General features: G+C 36.0%; 1 protein-coding gene across 1 annotated transcript in view; it reads left to right on the top strand.

Moving 5' to 3' along the window:
* Positions 1-17074, top strand: part of CUL5 (cullin 5) — a 35048-nt gene that overhangs the window by 5492 nt on the left and 12482 nt on the right. Inside the window, exons 2-11 of the mRNA XM_074160892.1 lie at positions 1076-1185; positions 3519-3618; positions 4997-5173; positions 8223-8364; positions 9370-9515; positions 9592-9672; positions 10893-10986; positions 14251-14381; positions 15151-15258; positions 16898-16962. Of these exons, the coding sequence (XP_074016993.1) occupies positions 1076-1185; positions 3519-3618; positions 4997-5173; positions 8223-8364; positions 9370-9515; positions 9592-9672; positions 10893-10986; positions 14251-14381; positions 15151-15258; positions 16898-16962 (1154 nt within the window). The remainder of the gene's footprint in view (positions 1-1075; positions 1186-3518; positions 3619-4996; positions 5174-8222; positions 8365-9369; positions 9516-9591; positions 9673-10892; positions 10987-14250; positions 14382-15150; positions 15259-16897; positions 16963-17074) is intronic.

The following is a 17074-nucleotide window of genomic DNA, read 5'->3' as shown; positions in this document are numbered from 1 at the left end:
TTCAAGTAGTTAGACTGTATTATTTGCTGTATTTGAGGTGAATTATGTCAAATACAGTATTACTAGCCAAGACAGTGATCTGTTGGGAAGTAGGCAGTGCATTGGAACATGATAACATTGGAGATAACTCAACTAGTAGTTTTTCTGCCAGAGAACTCTCAGTCAACTTTTTTTTTTTTTTTTTTAATTGCAGCTTTTTCTTTTTAAGATGTGGAGGTAATCAAATAAAATCACAACATATGCATATGTTGGTTTTCTCATAAATTTATTTGGTTTTGTTTGTGGTTGGTTTGCTTTTTTTTTTACATAATGGAAGCTAGCCTGTATACTACAGTGAGATTCTTCAGCATAATCGGAATGATATGGGAGTGCTTCGTTTCTTTAGCTTTCCTCTTAATTTGCATCGTAAGTTTGAAAAAATTTGCCTTGGATTAGATTTTTCAGCACAGTGTAAACAGTTTTTATCTGCATCAACTGTAGGTCTTGTCCATCAAGCTGCCTGTGGCCTGTTAACCCACAGGAAGGGAGTCTGATACAACAGCTCCTATGTTACTCTGCTTCCTTCCTCCCCCTTTGCTGCTGGTGCCAAATTCACAGTGTAGGAAAAAAAAAGGTACACGGCAGCATCCACAGGTACCATTCCTGATTCCTGGCTGCCGTTTTGGTTATGGTACTTTATTCAAGACGGGTTTGCAAGTCTGCAAAATTTACATGCAAACTTTACTTGCGTGTATCTTGGCTGGGGTGGTGAACCTGACCCTGTGTCGTTCATGTAATCTGTGTGTAACTCCATTAACAGGTGAAGAACGCTTGCTAGAGCTCATTGCGTCACAGTTAATGCAGTGAGTAAGGGAAGAAGTTGGCAATCTGCTTCTCTAAGAAACAAGTAATAGATGTGACTTAAAAATAATACTTACTGTGAAAAGTCTTGTTCAGCTATGGTGTTGTGACTCAAATGCTAGCTTATGAGAGACACCTCTGAGAGGAAGATACTTTTATATTAACCATAGTGCAATCTTTAAAGACAACTTTAAATAAGAAACTGTTTTATTAACAATTTTTTTTTTTCTTTTAGAATAAAGGTTCTCTTCAGTTTGAAGACAAATGGGATTTCATGCGCCCTATCGTTCTGAAACTTCTTCGTCAGGAGTCTGTCACAAAACAGCAATGGTTTGATCTGTTTTCGTAAGTAATTTTTTAGGAACCTACATCCTTCTGCATAATGGGAATACAGTTACAGTACTACTTCAGATACAGAAGTCATGTTTGACACGGACTGTGTGCAGACACACAGAACAAAAGTACTAGTTTAAGTTCTAGGTGGTAGGTGCGCCTACATCGCTGTAAATGTGCAAAAGGAGAGTTTTGCTGAGATTCAGGTCTTTACAAATAGGGTGGAGAAAGAACAGCAGAGCTTTTGACTTCAGGTGATCATAGTAAACAAGTTTTGTAACTGCCCACAAACCTTTTATTAGAATTAGAGAGAAAACGTTTACTGCTTTGGTAGTAAGTTCTTTTAAAGGCGGTTTGAATGTTGCATTATTCTGATTTGAATGGCTTTCTTCTGAAATAACTTAAGAATGCTACTGAAGTAACAGGGTAACGCCAGTTTAACTGGTATAATTTGAATAGTTTTATGTCCTAAGAATAATATATATAATATTTTTCAGACAGTGTTTGTATTATTGTACTTTCTAAAAACCCTGCCATTTTCCTTCTTCCAAAAAGCCAGAAGTTGCTTCCTGTTAGGTGATTTTTTGTTTCTTAAAATACATCATGTAACGGTTGCCAACAGAACGTGGAAGTGAGTTACAACATATATATCAAAAGTATATCTAAAATAATCTTTGTCTCAACGCAGTTACTTTCCCTCAAATACAGTTCTATCTTAAACTGAAGTCTCTCCCGTTTTTTAATATCTGTCACAAAAGTGTTTTTTATTTAAATGCAGTCTTGTTGCAGTCTGCATCTTTATTGCTCTTTTTCATGAGGATGGCGCAGTGATTCTTTTTACACCCATCTCGCTGCACCTGTCACACTTTTCTGCCAACCAAAAAGGGAAGGTAATTTGTCATGTAATGAGTTTTAATATCTTGTGATGTCTTGGCTATAGTAGTTGCCAGAACCATGGTATAGTTAAGGCACAGATTCAGTTCTGAGTCATTGCTTTCATTTTTAATAACTAGTTCAATAATTATGCATTGGTATTGAAATTTTCAATTTATTATTTTTCTTGTAGCTGAATTATTGAATAGAACTTAAGTAACTTGATGGTTAAATTAAGGATATTGAGGAAAAGGATCCCGCTCTCCTAGATTCCTATTTTTGGACAGTGCTCTTTGTTAAGCTTTTTAATAAGAATTCAAAATCTGTAGGTGTCTTCTACGTGCCCTTTGAGTATAATTATCCAGTACTGCGTTTTTCACTGCTGTTGGGAACCAGCGGCACACTAAATACAGTAACACCTTTTCTGCATGTGAGAGCTACGTAAACCTCCCAAGTTAGGTAGACCTGCAAATCCTGGGCCAGCACGTTAGACCAGTGTCAAAGGAACTTTTTACCTTGTAAATTTGGTCTTTTCAGTTAAACTAAAAAAAGATGCTTTTTTATTGAAATAACAGTATTGATTTAATAGAAACAAAGTCATACTTTTAGATTAGTTACTTTCCTGCAAAGATGAGGCCTTGTTATTGAAAGGAGGAAGAACCACCAGAGGAAGGTTATGAGTCAAAAAAAGGCTTGCTAGGCCACGTTTTATATGATGTATGGTTAGGAGTGTAACTTGCTTTATTTAGTCTTCAGTGTGGAAAGAAAGTAGGAATTGAGTTACACTGGCTGGGCTGTCTGCTAGGAAAAACATGAATGTATTTGAATGTTGATTAAAACTCATTAATAGAATTCAGCTTTGCGATGCTCTTTGGTAGCTTTTCTGCAGTACAGTTTCACTTTAAAATGCTACCGCTGTCGTGAAATTTTATTAGACTAATTAAAACATCTCTTAAATTACCTGATGCCCTGAGCTCAAATTTCTCACAAGGAAGGGTCCGTTTCCTTTGTGGCACAAGGATGTTTGTAGTGCTTGGATTGTGAAACTGTGAGTGAAGGCTGCATGTTAATGAGAGCATTTTAGAATAATACGAGCTGAGTAGTAATGCTTGTACTGGCAAGTGATTTCTGTTTTGGTCAAAGAAAAGCTTAAAAATTGTCCTTAATGCAATATGGATTATTGAATAGACACTGAAAACAGAATTGGCTTCTACATCGTCTTCTTGACCATAGTGTTTTCCTAGACGGGATGCTATTACTTGCATCCAAGACTTTCTTACAGCTTCAGTCTCTTTTCCAAACATGTTTTCTTGCATATGTTGCTGGGATCTAACTGTGTGTTGTTTGACAATGATAGATGAAAAGTGTATTAACTTCTTAGAGATACTTAAATTATTACTCTTTAAGCCTCATATATTACAGCATTAAACTTTGAGTAGCTGTTACTAAAAGATGGATAAATTGTTTTGTAGAGATGTACATGCAGTTTGCTTGTGGGATGATAAAGGTCCAGCAAAAATCCATCAGGCTCTGAAGGAAGACATCCTCGATTTTATTAAACAGGCACAAGCAGTAAGTCCTTAACGTTTCATAACTTCTATTTATATTGTTAGAAAAATAACCAAATAGTTCTGACTTTCATTGGATCTAAATGCGTTGCTTTTTTGTTTGAAATTCTGTGACGTTCTGGAGATCGTAATTACCCTGAGAACTTCTATTGACAAAAAGAAGACTTAGCCTTGAGCATTTGCCTTGGCTCATTGTTTTCTCACAGTCCTTGAAACTGGGGTGGGCAATGATTTTTCTGTTACATTAAAAAAAAAACCAAACCAGCATTATTTTTGTTTATCCAGCGGTACTTATGGAATATTCTTCCACTTTAAAACTTCTTGAGGCAAAGTTTTCTATAAGAAATTACTCTCTGAATAAAAATTTTGTTTGTCTAGCTTCAGTGCTACACTGACATGTTCATGGACGGCTTTAAATAAGCCCTATGTGTGGCAAACTAGAAATATCCATGCTACCGACTCAGCAAGCTTAGCTGTCCAGTTTTATGGGCCTCCCCCAAATTGATTGAAGTCGTCAATAGATTCAAAGGAAATTTTTGTGTTTGTAAAATGTGTAGCAAAGGATGTTTTCTGTAATGAGGGATTTAAAAGAGGGGGTTATTGTGAAATTAAAAAAATAATAAAAATCCCATGACAAAGGTTTGGAAAGGATAAAATTAAAGTCTATAAAATCTTCCTTTAGTGAAGAGATTTATACCACTAAGGCTTTGCTTAAAGGAAAATAGTTTCTTGTAGAGGCCGTTGTATGACCAGGCATATAAATGTTGATGTTTAAGTTCCATCAGCTTGCTTGCTTACATGCATAAATGCTGTTCTGGACTGAGGCCTTTGATATGGTCTGCGTTGGCTGTTGTTTGAGGGGCATTTTTTTAGGCATTATGATAGTCATTGTACAATGTAGCTGTAGTTTCCAGGCTTTAATAAGATATACATGTTAGCTAGCTGTCTGGGTCTAATGAAAGCTAAGTAAGTGCTATTGAATTAAACTTTTCACCATAGAGAATATAACATAGTCCTTACAGGTTTTTTGGGTTTTTTTAGATATGATTGTACCAGTACGTGCCTTTAGAACAAAGGTTTTAATCTTTTCGACTTGCAGATGGCTTAAAAGGAAAAAAAAAAGATTCACTTGGAAAATTTAAGCTTACTGACTACTTGTTTTCTGTTACCTTTCTTTACCCTTTAGAAATGGTCCATATGCCATGGGTTGATAACTATTTCTCTAAACTAAATGGCATTTAAATATGTAGACTTTCTTATTCTGATACGTATGTATATTTGAATTTTATATGGGGAGTTATTTTCAGTATAAGCAAAGCCCATCCATATTTTGTGCAGAAATTTATTCATATATTACCTCTTCTTCTCCCCCCCTCCTCCAGAGAGTGCTGAGTCATCAAGATGATACAGCTTTACTAAAAGCATATATAGTGGAGTGGCGCAAGTTCTTCACACAGTGTGATATTTTGCCCAAGCCATTTTGTCAATTAGAGATTACTTTAATGGGCAAGCAGGGCAGCAACAAGAAGTCTAATGTAGAAGACAGTATTGTTCGAAAGGTAAGTGATAGGTATTAAGAGTTTTGTTACACACTGTTCTGCCTACAGTAACAGTACAGAAGGGATTCTGTAGCTGGAGATGAAAACGCACCAATCATGTAATATGACACACCACTTTCCTTCAGTGTGAGGGTCAGAACAACCCTGCAACTGTTTTTTTTTCTCTCCATAATAGTTTTGCTTTGGCTATTAACAGTTTTGTTCAGGTTATTAAAGCACTTTGGGCTTTGGATTTGTTTGGGTTGGGGTTTTTTGTTTTGGTTTTCTCATTTGTTTTTAATTAGACTTGAATGCTGGTGCAGGAGGCAGTTGTAAATTCACCTGCTGTTTCTGTACTTAAGTAGCAGGTATACTGTTAAATATGAGTGAGTAGTTTTTCTACTCCTAGTTTATTTCCCTAGCCCAAGATCTTAACTGGGGCACATCTCCGCATTTTATAAATGACCAATTAAATACTGTCATCTTAAGTTAAATATGGCTATTGATCTCTTAATTTCTCCTTTTTCCTCCAAACTGTCAGTCATATCAGTTAAAAGATTGGACACGTAGAGTCTTGTGAATATGATCTTTTTATTATTTCTTATCAAATACATAAAGTCTAGGGCTTTGAGTATGGAGTGCTTGGTGTTCTGCGCCCCGTGAATAATGGTCCTTGAAATTACTTTAGTCTTTTATTATAAGAAAAACGGAGCATGTGAGTTGTAAAGTGTTAAGTCCCTTATTTTAACGTCATTCATTATGCCTTTTCATTGCAGAAAGTATCTGTAGGGAAATAAAATTTCTTTAGCAATCTTTCATTTGGTACTGAAGATAATTTTAACTGTTCCCTATCTCCAGGATGAGAAGAACAAAATAGTTCAAATGCATTACTTTGGGCAAGTTTGGTTTTTTCTTTGCCCTCCTGTTTTGACGTCTGATCCTCTTGAAGAAGAGGAAGAGAGAACAGCAGCAAAGAGAGGAACCACCACCTCAAGTTACATTTTTTGCTTTCATTGTTTGTTGAAGAAAGCATGTGATCTTATTAGGCTCTTAAGATCTTGCAAACTTGAACTTTTAACTCTGCTGTATGCAGAAGGCAGAAGAATTAAGAAATGAAAGAAGAACAAGGTGGAGTGGTGAAAGTAGTGAGGAGAACTGGTGTCTAACAATTCAGATTTTGTTCAGGCCTGAAGCTGATGGAGATGTGACTTACCTCTCGTAGGCAGTCCGGTTAAGGCCATCTCGTGACTCATCAAAGCCCAAAGTCTCCAACCTATCTTATTATTTCATATTTACTGCTGAAGGTCACTTCCTGGTTCTGGCATCATTCTCCGTAGTCTTCTAAAAAGCAGCTTGTGAAAACTTTTCCCATGCTTGAGGAGTTCTTCATATAGTCACCCAAAATTATATGTTTGGTTTTCTTCAAATATCTCCATAAAACTTCCTTGTCCATAATGTCTAAAAGAAGCTTGACCATGGCAAAGCTATTAATGTGCCTGCCAGGTTGCTTGAGATTATCTCACTGTTTTCTTCTCCATTTTTCACTCATTTCAGCTTTGGTAAACCAATTCTGTAATTGTACAGTGCAACCATAATGTGTGTATCGATAATGTTAAAATTATGAAAAAAGTAATTGAGGAAGCATAATCAAATAAAGTTTTGCTTCTAAGAATGTTCCAGTGTTTTGAACTGTAATTCCCTTCCAGCACATATGATTTTGGTGTCAGAAATAGAAATTTAGCTGAAACTGAGAGAGAGTTATGGAGAAGAATAAAGGATGGTAAACTTAAATCTCTCAAAAGGATATCTGACTTTGATTAGGTGCTTGCTGTGTTAAAATCTAAAACTTACAAAGCAAGAATGGAAAAAGACCATCTAATCTTTACTATTAACTTTGCCATACGACTGTGTCAAGTTGTCCTAAGCTTGTTTTTTAGTAAGCTTATTCACAATCGTGAGGTACAGCATGAATTGGTAAATTTTATGATTCCAACCTGCTTTCCACTGCCAGTGTAGCCTGACAGTTGACATGCTAAAATTACATACATAATTTACTGTAAAGTTTGAAGATACTGTAAGTTTGAGCTTTCTTCTAAAGCAATTCAATGGCATGAATTGGATAGAAAAAATTATTTTCTAAGCTTTGGCATAATTTCATTATGTATTCAGTGGTATATAGAAAGAACCAGATCCAGTGTCTAAGGGCAAAAAAAAAAAAGATCACACTAACTTGAATTCTAAGGCAAATTAAGATTTTTAACAAACATGTAGCGTGCTTCGATTATTTACTACGGAGCAGCTGCTTGAGCTTAGGTGGACAGAAGTATGGTCTGTCCTGTCAGTGAGCTTTTTTGTGTTGCTCAGCTGCAGCACGTTGGGTCTCATGATCGGGTGTAACGCAACACATTTGTGGCAGTGTCAATAGCAATTGCAAAAAAAAAAATAAAAAAAATCACATAGTGGAATAGAAAGGGACCCTTTGAGTGATGAGGATTTTGTTTAGGAGCCTCCATAACTAATTTTAAAACTTTGTCGTGCTTCGATGAGGCTTGGAGTTTTTTATAAATAATGTATGCATTACTTGCATGTTGAATTTTCACGTTAACTAAAACCATCTCTTTTTTTTCTTTACGTAACTGTGGTGTTAATTGAGTTTTTGGTTTTGTTTAAGATAAAGCCTGCGAAATAGTGAACTATATTTGGATGTTTGGCTCAAAAGTACCCCCTTGATATTGCAACTCCTGCCATGTTGCATTGCTAGAAAAGTTACTTAACCGATTACTGAGAATTGTAGAAATAATACAGAATTATAGAATTAATATCTGGATCTGATACTGCCTCCTCTTGCTGTCCCATTACATATATTAAGCTTAGAATGTAAACTGAATATTACTCCTATAACAAGTCCACAGCAAGATCAAGTTCTAAGGTCACTGAACTGCTGTATATAACCTGAAAATTACATTATAAATCACTTGATTTCTCTTTCTGATCTCCTGTATTTCTTATGCACAAACTTCGGTCTGTATGTACCTTTCTGACAGTATTTCTTTTTCTTCCCAATACACAGCTCATGCTAGATACGTGGAATGAATCCATATTTTCAAATATTAAAAATAGACTTCAGGACAGTGCAATGAAGCTAGTTCATGCTGAAAGACTAGGAGAAGCTTTCGACTCTCAGCTCGTTATTGGAGTTCGAGAATCATACGGTATGTCTTGCACAGCCCAATCTCTGTTGCCTCCTCACTTCAGTAAATGAATTTTCATCATATGAAGGTGACAGTTGTGGTGGTAGCGTTCGCATGATTATCTCAGCATTTTGCGTTGATTTTCTTCTTGTTGCTGATACACGATACCAATTAAATTCTGTTGAAAATCTTTATCTTCTAAGTGATTTAGCTATGTATCAGTTACTGTAAAGTCAGTGTTTTCAAAGAGCAAACTACTTTTTCACCTTTTAGGGTTGCAGATATAACTTCGTCTCTGCTCCTTTCTGTACTGTTTGATTCTTCAGACATTTTGAAGAAGAAAATCTAAACAGGCTGCATCTAAGACTCCCAGTCTTCTTTTCAGATATGCGTATCTGAAACTTCTATGACATTTCATCATTGCCTCTTCAAAGCTCGGCAGCCTGTTAAATTAAACTTGTGCCTAATACTCTCAGATGGCTTTATAGATGTCCAATTCTAATTTTTTTAAAGCATATTCCATTTAAGGACTTAATTTATGTTTTTATTTCTTTGTAACTGTTGAGAGGAAGGTGGGAACCTTTTTTCCGAATAGTGTAAAGCATTGCAGTAAGCTCGCTGCCTCTATTCTTGCAAAACAGAAAAAAAACAATGCAAAAAAAAAAAAATCTAATATGATGAAATTGGGATTCTAAGAAAAGCTGTTTTCTCAGTCAGATGAAGTTTTCACTTTATTAGGCATTATGCTGAGGCTTTTTTTCCTCTTTGCAGTTTTGCAGTGGTATGTGTATTTCTGGTTACCATGTTTGCATGTCTAAAATTCTGGAGATAAGTATGCTGTTCTTTCCAGTTCCCTTTGGTTAATCTAGTTTTTGGAGCAAAGACTGGGCAATTTTGGTTATTAGGGATCCAAGTACATTTATAGGATATTTCAGATTGTTACTCACTTTAATGAGAGAGATTTGGTCATTATTAGCCATATAAATTCACAAGACTTGAGAATAAATTTGTACTTTTCCTTTGCAGTTAACCTTTGTTCTAATCCTGAAGATAAACTTCAGATATACCGGGATAACTTTGAAAAGGCATATTTGGATTCAACAGAGAGATTTTATAGAACACAGGCTCCTTCTTATTTACAGCAAAACGGTGTACAGAATTATATGAAATATGTAAGTAAAAATTCTGTTGTAGCTTTGTTCCGAAAGTGTTAGTGCTTAAAATGATGGCTGTTCTACTTTTGCACAGGCAGATGCTAAACTAAAAGAAGAAGAGAAAAGAGCACTACGATATTTAGAAACAAGGCGTGAATGTAACTCTGTAGAAGCAGTAAGTATAATGTGTAGAGAAATGTATTTTGTATTTATATAGTGTTATTACATAGCAATTTTGATTTTTGTGTCTGTTACAATATTATTTGGTAGCAGTAGATTGGTATGAAACACCTGATTTTATGTTTTTAATCATCTATTGTATCTTTTCTTGCAAAAAATCTGTATTACTTCCTAATCTGGCAACTTACAATTTCTACATATGTTTTAATAGTAACTGTAGATCAAAAGTTCAGATTGAAGGGCAGGTTTTTTTTTCAAGTTGATTTTTATTCTTTCTGAATCAGTTATGATATTTTTTTTCCTGTACTTAACAGTGGATGGCAATGATGTTTGAAAATAAGCTGGCCAGACTGGTAACCCTGGTAAAGAGTTTCTTAGTGCTTGTTTAGAATACCTGAAAGAGTTACGGTTCATTCCAATCAAAAGGAGCAATAGAAATTTCATTAAAACTATTCCAGATTTCCTCTTAGGCTGAAATGTGGCCATTTAATATAAAGGATGTTTTTTCTTTTTTTCCTTCCCCTTCTCTCCCCTTGAGCAATATTTTACACAGTTTAGATTCTGGCGGATGATTTGACTGCAGTCAATAGTTCATAATTGTCTGTGTTGAAATTAGTTCAGGAAACAGTTTATTTTAAATAAAAACCACTTAAATCTGAATTTTCTGCAGTGGATCAAAATGTATTTTATGTCTTTTTTTAAGTTGTGAATCATTAGTTTTGCACAGCTATAAACTGTAACCCGTATAAAGAGGCTGACAAAAGGGAGATGGTCCTGACACGTACAAGCAGTTTCTCTTCTAGATCTGGCCATAGTGGCTTGTTCAAGCCAACCAGCCTGGTCCAAATAGGGTATGCTGGAATGAAAACTATTCTTAGCTCTTGGATGTATGCTTGGAAACTAAGTAGGGTAGTTGGTGTTCCAAAAGCAATGGCTCCCTGGAGAGAAAAGAGGCGACAGAAATATTAAGCTCATTACTGGTTTGGAAGAGAGTTTACCACATTTACTAACCTACACATTTTTAAAAAATACGGTTTCCTGTATAGATTTTATTCAAGCTACGCTTAGTTTTATGAATCAGTGAGTGAATTAATTATTTTATAGAGCATAGTTGTTGAGAACAGGCTAGATTTTGTTTCATGGCAAAATTGAGACAGATCAGACTTTGGTGTTCAGGTGGCTAAATGAGCTAATTCTGTGTTTAATATATTTCAGCTAATGGAGTGCTGCGTCAATGCCCTGGTGACATCTTTTAAAGAGACTATTTTAGCTGAATGCCAAGGCATGATCAAACGAAATGAAACAGAAAGTAAGTCAAGCTTCAAGAACAGTGCAGGATGAACTCAGCATCACCTGCATAAAAATAGATTTGTTTGTAGAGATATCGAATTACTGGTTTTAATAGATGGTGACAGTGTTTCGCAGATAAAGTATTACTGAATGTAGGCAATTTTATGCCACAAAAAATGACCATTGTTAGTTAGTATTTTTTTATATTGCTTTGGAAATCTGTATGTACAGTAGTCTAATTTGAGTGACTGGACAGCTCTCATCTTACTTGAAAGAAAAGAATATTTTGTGCTCTGTCTTCTTTATTTTTCATACAACTTATTTTCCTCATGTTGACCAACTCTGGTAAATGTTGCATGTGTCTTCTTTTCTATTTGAATAGTTTGGAACAAACACTCCCCATTAATTCCACTCCCACTATCCCCTTCCCCCTGGAAAAAAAGTGAAGCATCTCTTTACAAAGCTGTTTTTCTGAAAAGCAGGGAGACATTTTTCTTGCTCTGATTATTGGTGCAGGACCAATAGGTCAGTGAACAGAATCTCTGCAAGTTTTTCTTCTGGTTTTATAGCCAGTGTGTCACTCTGAGTATTGAGAGTTGGCTCTGCATGCCTTTTTAAAGTTGTCAAAAGCTTTTTTTAACTCAAAAATCTTGTATTGGACCTTTATCATAAATCAAATTAGGTAAGTCATTAAAATGTCATAATTCAAGTCGGGAAACTGAAAAAAAGCAAAGCTGAAATCACTGGTTAATTATGGTTTTTTTTTGAAGTCTCAGTATCCTGCAGCCAGGGAATATTTACTAATGTCTACATAAAATTTTCATTTCTATGCAAATGTGAAAACTGTTTTATGACTTAGAGCAGTGTAGAAAATACTCACTTCTAAAGCTAGTGCTTCAGAAAATATTTGACCTTAAAACTATGTCATACTGATCTGTTCATCTAGCAGCGTGATTTCTGGCAGTAGTCCAGAGCTAAATCTAGAAAGCCACCAAACTTCTTATGAGTATATGTTACAGCCTTTGGGAGAATACAGGAGACTTATTTAAATGCAGAGCTTCAGAAGGGTTCAATAGTATCCAAAGCATCTTTCTTTAGAAACTTGCTGAAAGATTTACACAGTCCTGTCTTTCCTTGTGGCTACGTCTGCCCCATGATACTGCTTGGATGCAAAATACTTCCATACAAATAGAGCATCTCTTTCAGAGCTTTTTTTTTTTTTTTTTCTCCTAGACCTACCTATGCTGTTCAAAATGTTTTAATGAAGGATGCAGGTGCAGACGATTAAAGATTTATTTAAAGACTGGAGCTATATATAGGAATATATACATCTGATAGTATCCTCTGCTGTACTTCGCTTATTAATGTGTCTTTGTGATAGTGTTCGCCCCAAAGACTTTAATGATGTTTTCATTATTAAACAGCATCTGACAAAAAAAGGGCCAGGTGTTTTGGCTATGAGCTGGGCGCTACTGTAAAATACTCTGTTACATTAAGTACTTCATATTTCCATGCCACGCAAAGGAAAGCAGTCATAATGTTTTCCAACTTTAAACTATCGAAGATGTCATAACTTGCAAACTCCCTTCAGAATTGGCTTACTGTGGTTTTGTTTGCTTATAGCATTGGGGATGGGAGGCCTACATTTTATTCTTTAAGTATTTCATAACAGAAATGAAAAGTAAACTTGGCTTTTAGGAACACAAAATGGAAACAGAACTTTTTATAAGTGCCCCAACAACTACAGTATGGATTTCTTTACCTTTCAGTGTCATAATGTGTTCTGAGAGAAATTCCAGTGAAATGTTTCTTTTGGTTTTGTTATCTTGAAATCTGTCTTTGAAGAATCTGGAGTTTTTGGGGGTTTTAGGGATGCAGCTGAAGTCTTCCTTTGCCACTGTTTATTAGGAGAAACCACTGAATATTTTTTTTCTTGAATTATTCATGTCTTTACTAGTTTACAGAAAAACAACTGTGAAACACTTTTTGTTTCCTTTTTTTCTGCTATGTCTTTCTCCCTCTCATCCTTTTTTATAGATTAAAAGATCCAGTGAAAGTTGAGTGAGGTTTTTGGACTTACCCTGTGTAAAACGGTGCTGCTGTCACTTCCAGTACATCTAAATTGCACTGAGAATACCTCTGATTGCTTTTTTTTTTTTTTGATCTAGTAGCATGGCAAGTTCTTTTTGAAGGTTGTTGGTAGTTTCCATTCCTTAATTTGCATTGTTATGTTCTAAAATGTTTTTTTTTTTTCCTCTCTGTGCATTTCTTTTCTATTTGGTTCTGCAACAGTTGTTGGGATACAGAAGTTGATAATGTATATTTCATCCTTAGTGGTGACAGGATCTTGGAGATGCTGCAGACAAAAGTATTGCAGAAGAGAAAACAAAGACAGGGCTTCCTGGCTTTTGTCCTCTTTCACAGTATATACAGCATTCAGGAGCTAAGCAAACTTACCAATATTTTTCTATCAAAAAACGAATCAGAGACCATGATCAGTTTGTTCCCCTTCATTAAGCAGAGTCCTTCGCTGTGTTTAGTTCAATCTCTTTAGTCTCTCCAAACCAATCTAGTGGCCTTAATCCAGGTGTTTCCTTGTGGACAGCTTTGTCAAGAAGATTATTGATGCTTCAGTACCTTTTTTTCTTTTGAAATACTTTCATAAGAAGTAGACAAATTAAGAACTTATATGGTTTAAGTTTTCAAACTAGTAACTTTCAGAAGATCTAAATAAACTCTTCCGGAAAACAGAAAGGAAAAAAAAAAAAAGGCTGTTTACCTTAGTCAGTTTTGGTTACTGCAGAATTTGGCGTGCTTTTAATTAAACAAAACATTGTAGATGGTATTGGAAGATACACAAAGACAGCTCTGTTTGGCTTTAATTTAAAAAAAAAAAAAAATCTTGAATCCATACAATTTCCTGTATAAACTCCTGTAGGCTTCCAACTGAAAGACTCATTTTTGCCAGGGATTTTAAGGCTGGTGTACTGAGAACCTGAACTTAATCCAAATTGCCATTGACTTTAAGGGTTTTATGTGATATTATATGCGTAAGGAAGTTTTATGGTGCAGTAAGTACCTCTTTTTGCCTTCAGAAGAATCTCCTTGTGGGACCAGAACTAGAACAGTATTCAAAACAAATTTTTCTTTTAAGGGATGAATTGGAGTATCTGTTCTTTATATATTCAGTGTTCTACTTGAGATAACCCTAGCAGAAAGACAGTATATTTGGGTTTTATACAGGTCTTTGACTGGTGGCTTTATCAGTGTTTGTATCTTTCAGAGTTGCATTTAATGTTTTCGCTGATGGATAAAGTTCCGAATGGCATAGAGCCTATGCTAAAAGACTTGGAAGAACACATTGTTAGTGCTGGACTTGCAGATATGGTAGCAGCTGCTGAAACTATTACTACTGTAAGTGTACCGTTTTTTGATAAAATAACAATGGAAAAACAACTTTGCAGAAGTTAAATACTCTCTAATTGTGAGACATACATGTGAATGGAAATACTTTTGAAGGTTTCATGTTTAAACATCAAATTTTGATCCACTGAAAGTTTTAAATGTCTTTTAAAATAATTTTTCATTCCTTAAGTTTTCATTTGTAGCTTTAAAATGTGAATCCAATTTGCAGAAAAGATTATAAAGTAAGTGTGTGGGCTACTTAGATGGTAGGATTGTGTTAGCATCCGAATTCAAAAGGTGTAGTCAATTATCCCAGAATTCTAACTTCCTGATGAAATTTGAAATATGTTTTCAGCCTAAGAATGGTTGTTCAGTGTGGAAATTAAAAGGTTTTCCCCCCCTGTTCTTTTTCAGCTTTATATCAACTTTTTCTCTGGGTCTAGGAGGCCTGAGTATCTGCAGCAATTAGGATGTACCTTTTCTTGGTCCTTGAAAACTTTTTTTTTATTTAGAAGTTATTATACAATATTTGAAAGTTTATTTTTTTCCTTTATATATATGTGTGTGTTTGTATATTGGAAATACTATCCTAAAAGTCTGCGTTGAGGCTTACATGCTGTAGAGCTCTTCAGTACAGAGAATAAAGATAAAACACTCCTTGATAGTATGCAAGCTTGAGGATGTTACATTATTACAGGTGAGGGAATTACATGTAAACTCACACCGAATCCTGTGGAGCCTCATTTTTTTTATTTGATTTTTGCCTCTCCAACTTTAGGATTCTGAGAAATATGTAGAACAATTGCTCACACTATTTAATCGATTTAGTAAGTTGGTTAAAGAAGCTTTTCAAGATGATCCAAGATTTCTTACTGCAAGAGATAAGGTATGTATTTCTGTTTTCAGTTTAAGAATTGGTGTAATTCATATTGTAATGTCTCTGAAATCCTTGTGCCCATTCACTGTTAAATCTAGAAGCTGCTGCTCTTATTCTAGTAAATATGCAGAAAGAAATGGAGTTAAATCCAGTTGGTGGCCGGTCACGAGTGTTGTCCCCCAGGGCTCGGTACTGGGGCCGGTTCTCTTTAATATCTTTATCAATGATCTGGACGAAGGGATTGAGTGCACCCTCAGTAAATTTGCAGATGACACCAAGTTGGGTGGGAGTGTTGACCTGCTGGAGGGTAGAAAGGTCTTGCAGAGGGACCTGGACAGGCTGGATCGATGGGCTGAGACCAATGGGATGAGGTTCAATAAGGCCAAGTGCCAGGTCCTGCACGTGGGTCACAACAACCCCATGCAGCGCTACAGGCTTGGGGCAGAGTGGCTGGAGAGCTGCCTGGCAGAAAAGGACCTGGGGGTGTTGGTCGACTGTCGGCTGAACATGAGCCAGCAGTGTGCCCAGGTGGCCAAGGCGGCCAACAGCATCCTGGCCTGTATCAGGAACAGTGTGGCAAGTAGGACCCAAGTGGTGATCGTCCCGCTGTATTCAGCACTGGTGAGGCCCCACCTCAAGTGCTGTGTCCAGTTTTGGGCCCCTTACCACAAAAAAGACATTGAGGTGCTGGAGCGGGTCCAGAGAAGGGCAACAATGCTGGTGAGGGGTCTGGAGAGTAAGTCTTATGAGGAGCAGCTGAGGGAGCTGGGGTTGTTCAGCCTAGAGAAAAGGAGGCTGAGGGGAGACTTTATCACACTCTACAACTACCTGAAAGGAGGTTGTAGAGAGGTGGGGGTAGGTCCCTTCTCCCAAGTCACAGGCGACAGGACAAGATGAAATGGCCTCAAATTGTGCCAGGGGAGGTTCAGGCTGGATATTAGGAAAAATTTCTTTACTGAAAGGGTTATCAAACATTGGAATGGGCTGCCCAGGGAAGTGGTTGAGGCACCATCCCTGGAGATGTTCAAAAGATGAGTTGACACGGTGCTCGGGAATATGGTTTAGTGTTGGTGTGGGGTTTTTTTGTTTGTTTTGTGTGTGGTTTTGTTTTTGTTTTTTTTTTTAAGGTTGGACTAGGTGATCTTAAAGGTCCCTTCCAACCTAGGCGATTCTGTGAAATACTGATGGAACTTACTACCAATTAATGAGCTTTTAACTTATGTTGTAGTTCTACATAAAGTTGCATTTGTGTTTAGCTTTGTAATGTTGTAGAGCACATCAGATGATGATCTTTGTGTTGAGCACCTCAATGTCTGATTCAGCAACATATTTATGTTTGGAATTTACTATATATTTGGGTGTAGTTTCTTGACTTAAAAGATGCAACCTGCTCCATACAATCCCATCCTAAGTTGTTGCTAAAAGAAAAGTATGTTAATGGAAAAGAGGAAAATGGAAACTGTCAGTTAATGGGAAATTGAGTCATAGGATATGAACTCCCGTGTTCAAAATCAAATCAACAAACTTTGGACTAATAAAAAAAATAGAATTAATTTCATGTTACAGTAATCTAAGAGAGAGCCTTTGTGATTCATGTGTTAAAGAGAGAAAGTGAGTGAAGCACTAATAATCTGTAATTATTTTTCAGGCTTACAAAGCAGTTGTGAATGATGCTACAATATTTAAACTTGAATTGCCATTGAAGCAAAAGGGGTAAGCCATATAAACTGTATGTGAATCAAGATTTTTAAATTGTTAAAGACTGAGTTTCTCTTTTAAAATGTCTCTTCAAAATGTAACACTGTGTTTAAAAAGGCTTTCTATT

The sequence above is a fragment of the Numenius arquata genome, chromosome 1 (genome assembly GCF_964106895.1).
Source record: "Numenius arquata chromosome 1, bNumArq3.hap1.1, whole genome shotgun sequence".
In the NCBI taxonomy this organism is placed as follows: domain Eukaryota; kingdom Metazoa; phylum Chordata; class Aves; order Charadriiformes; family Scolopacidae; genus Numenius; species Numenius arquata.
Note: the sequence above shows the minus strand (reverse complement) of the source record. Positions and strands in the feature narration are given on the sequence as shown.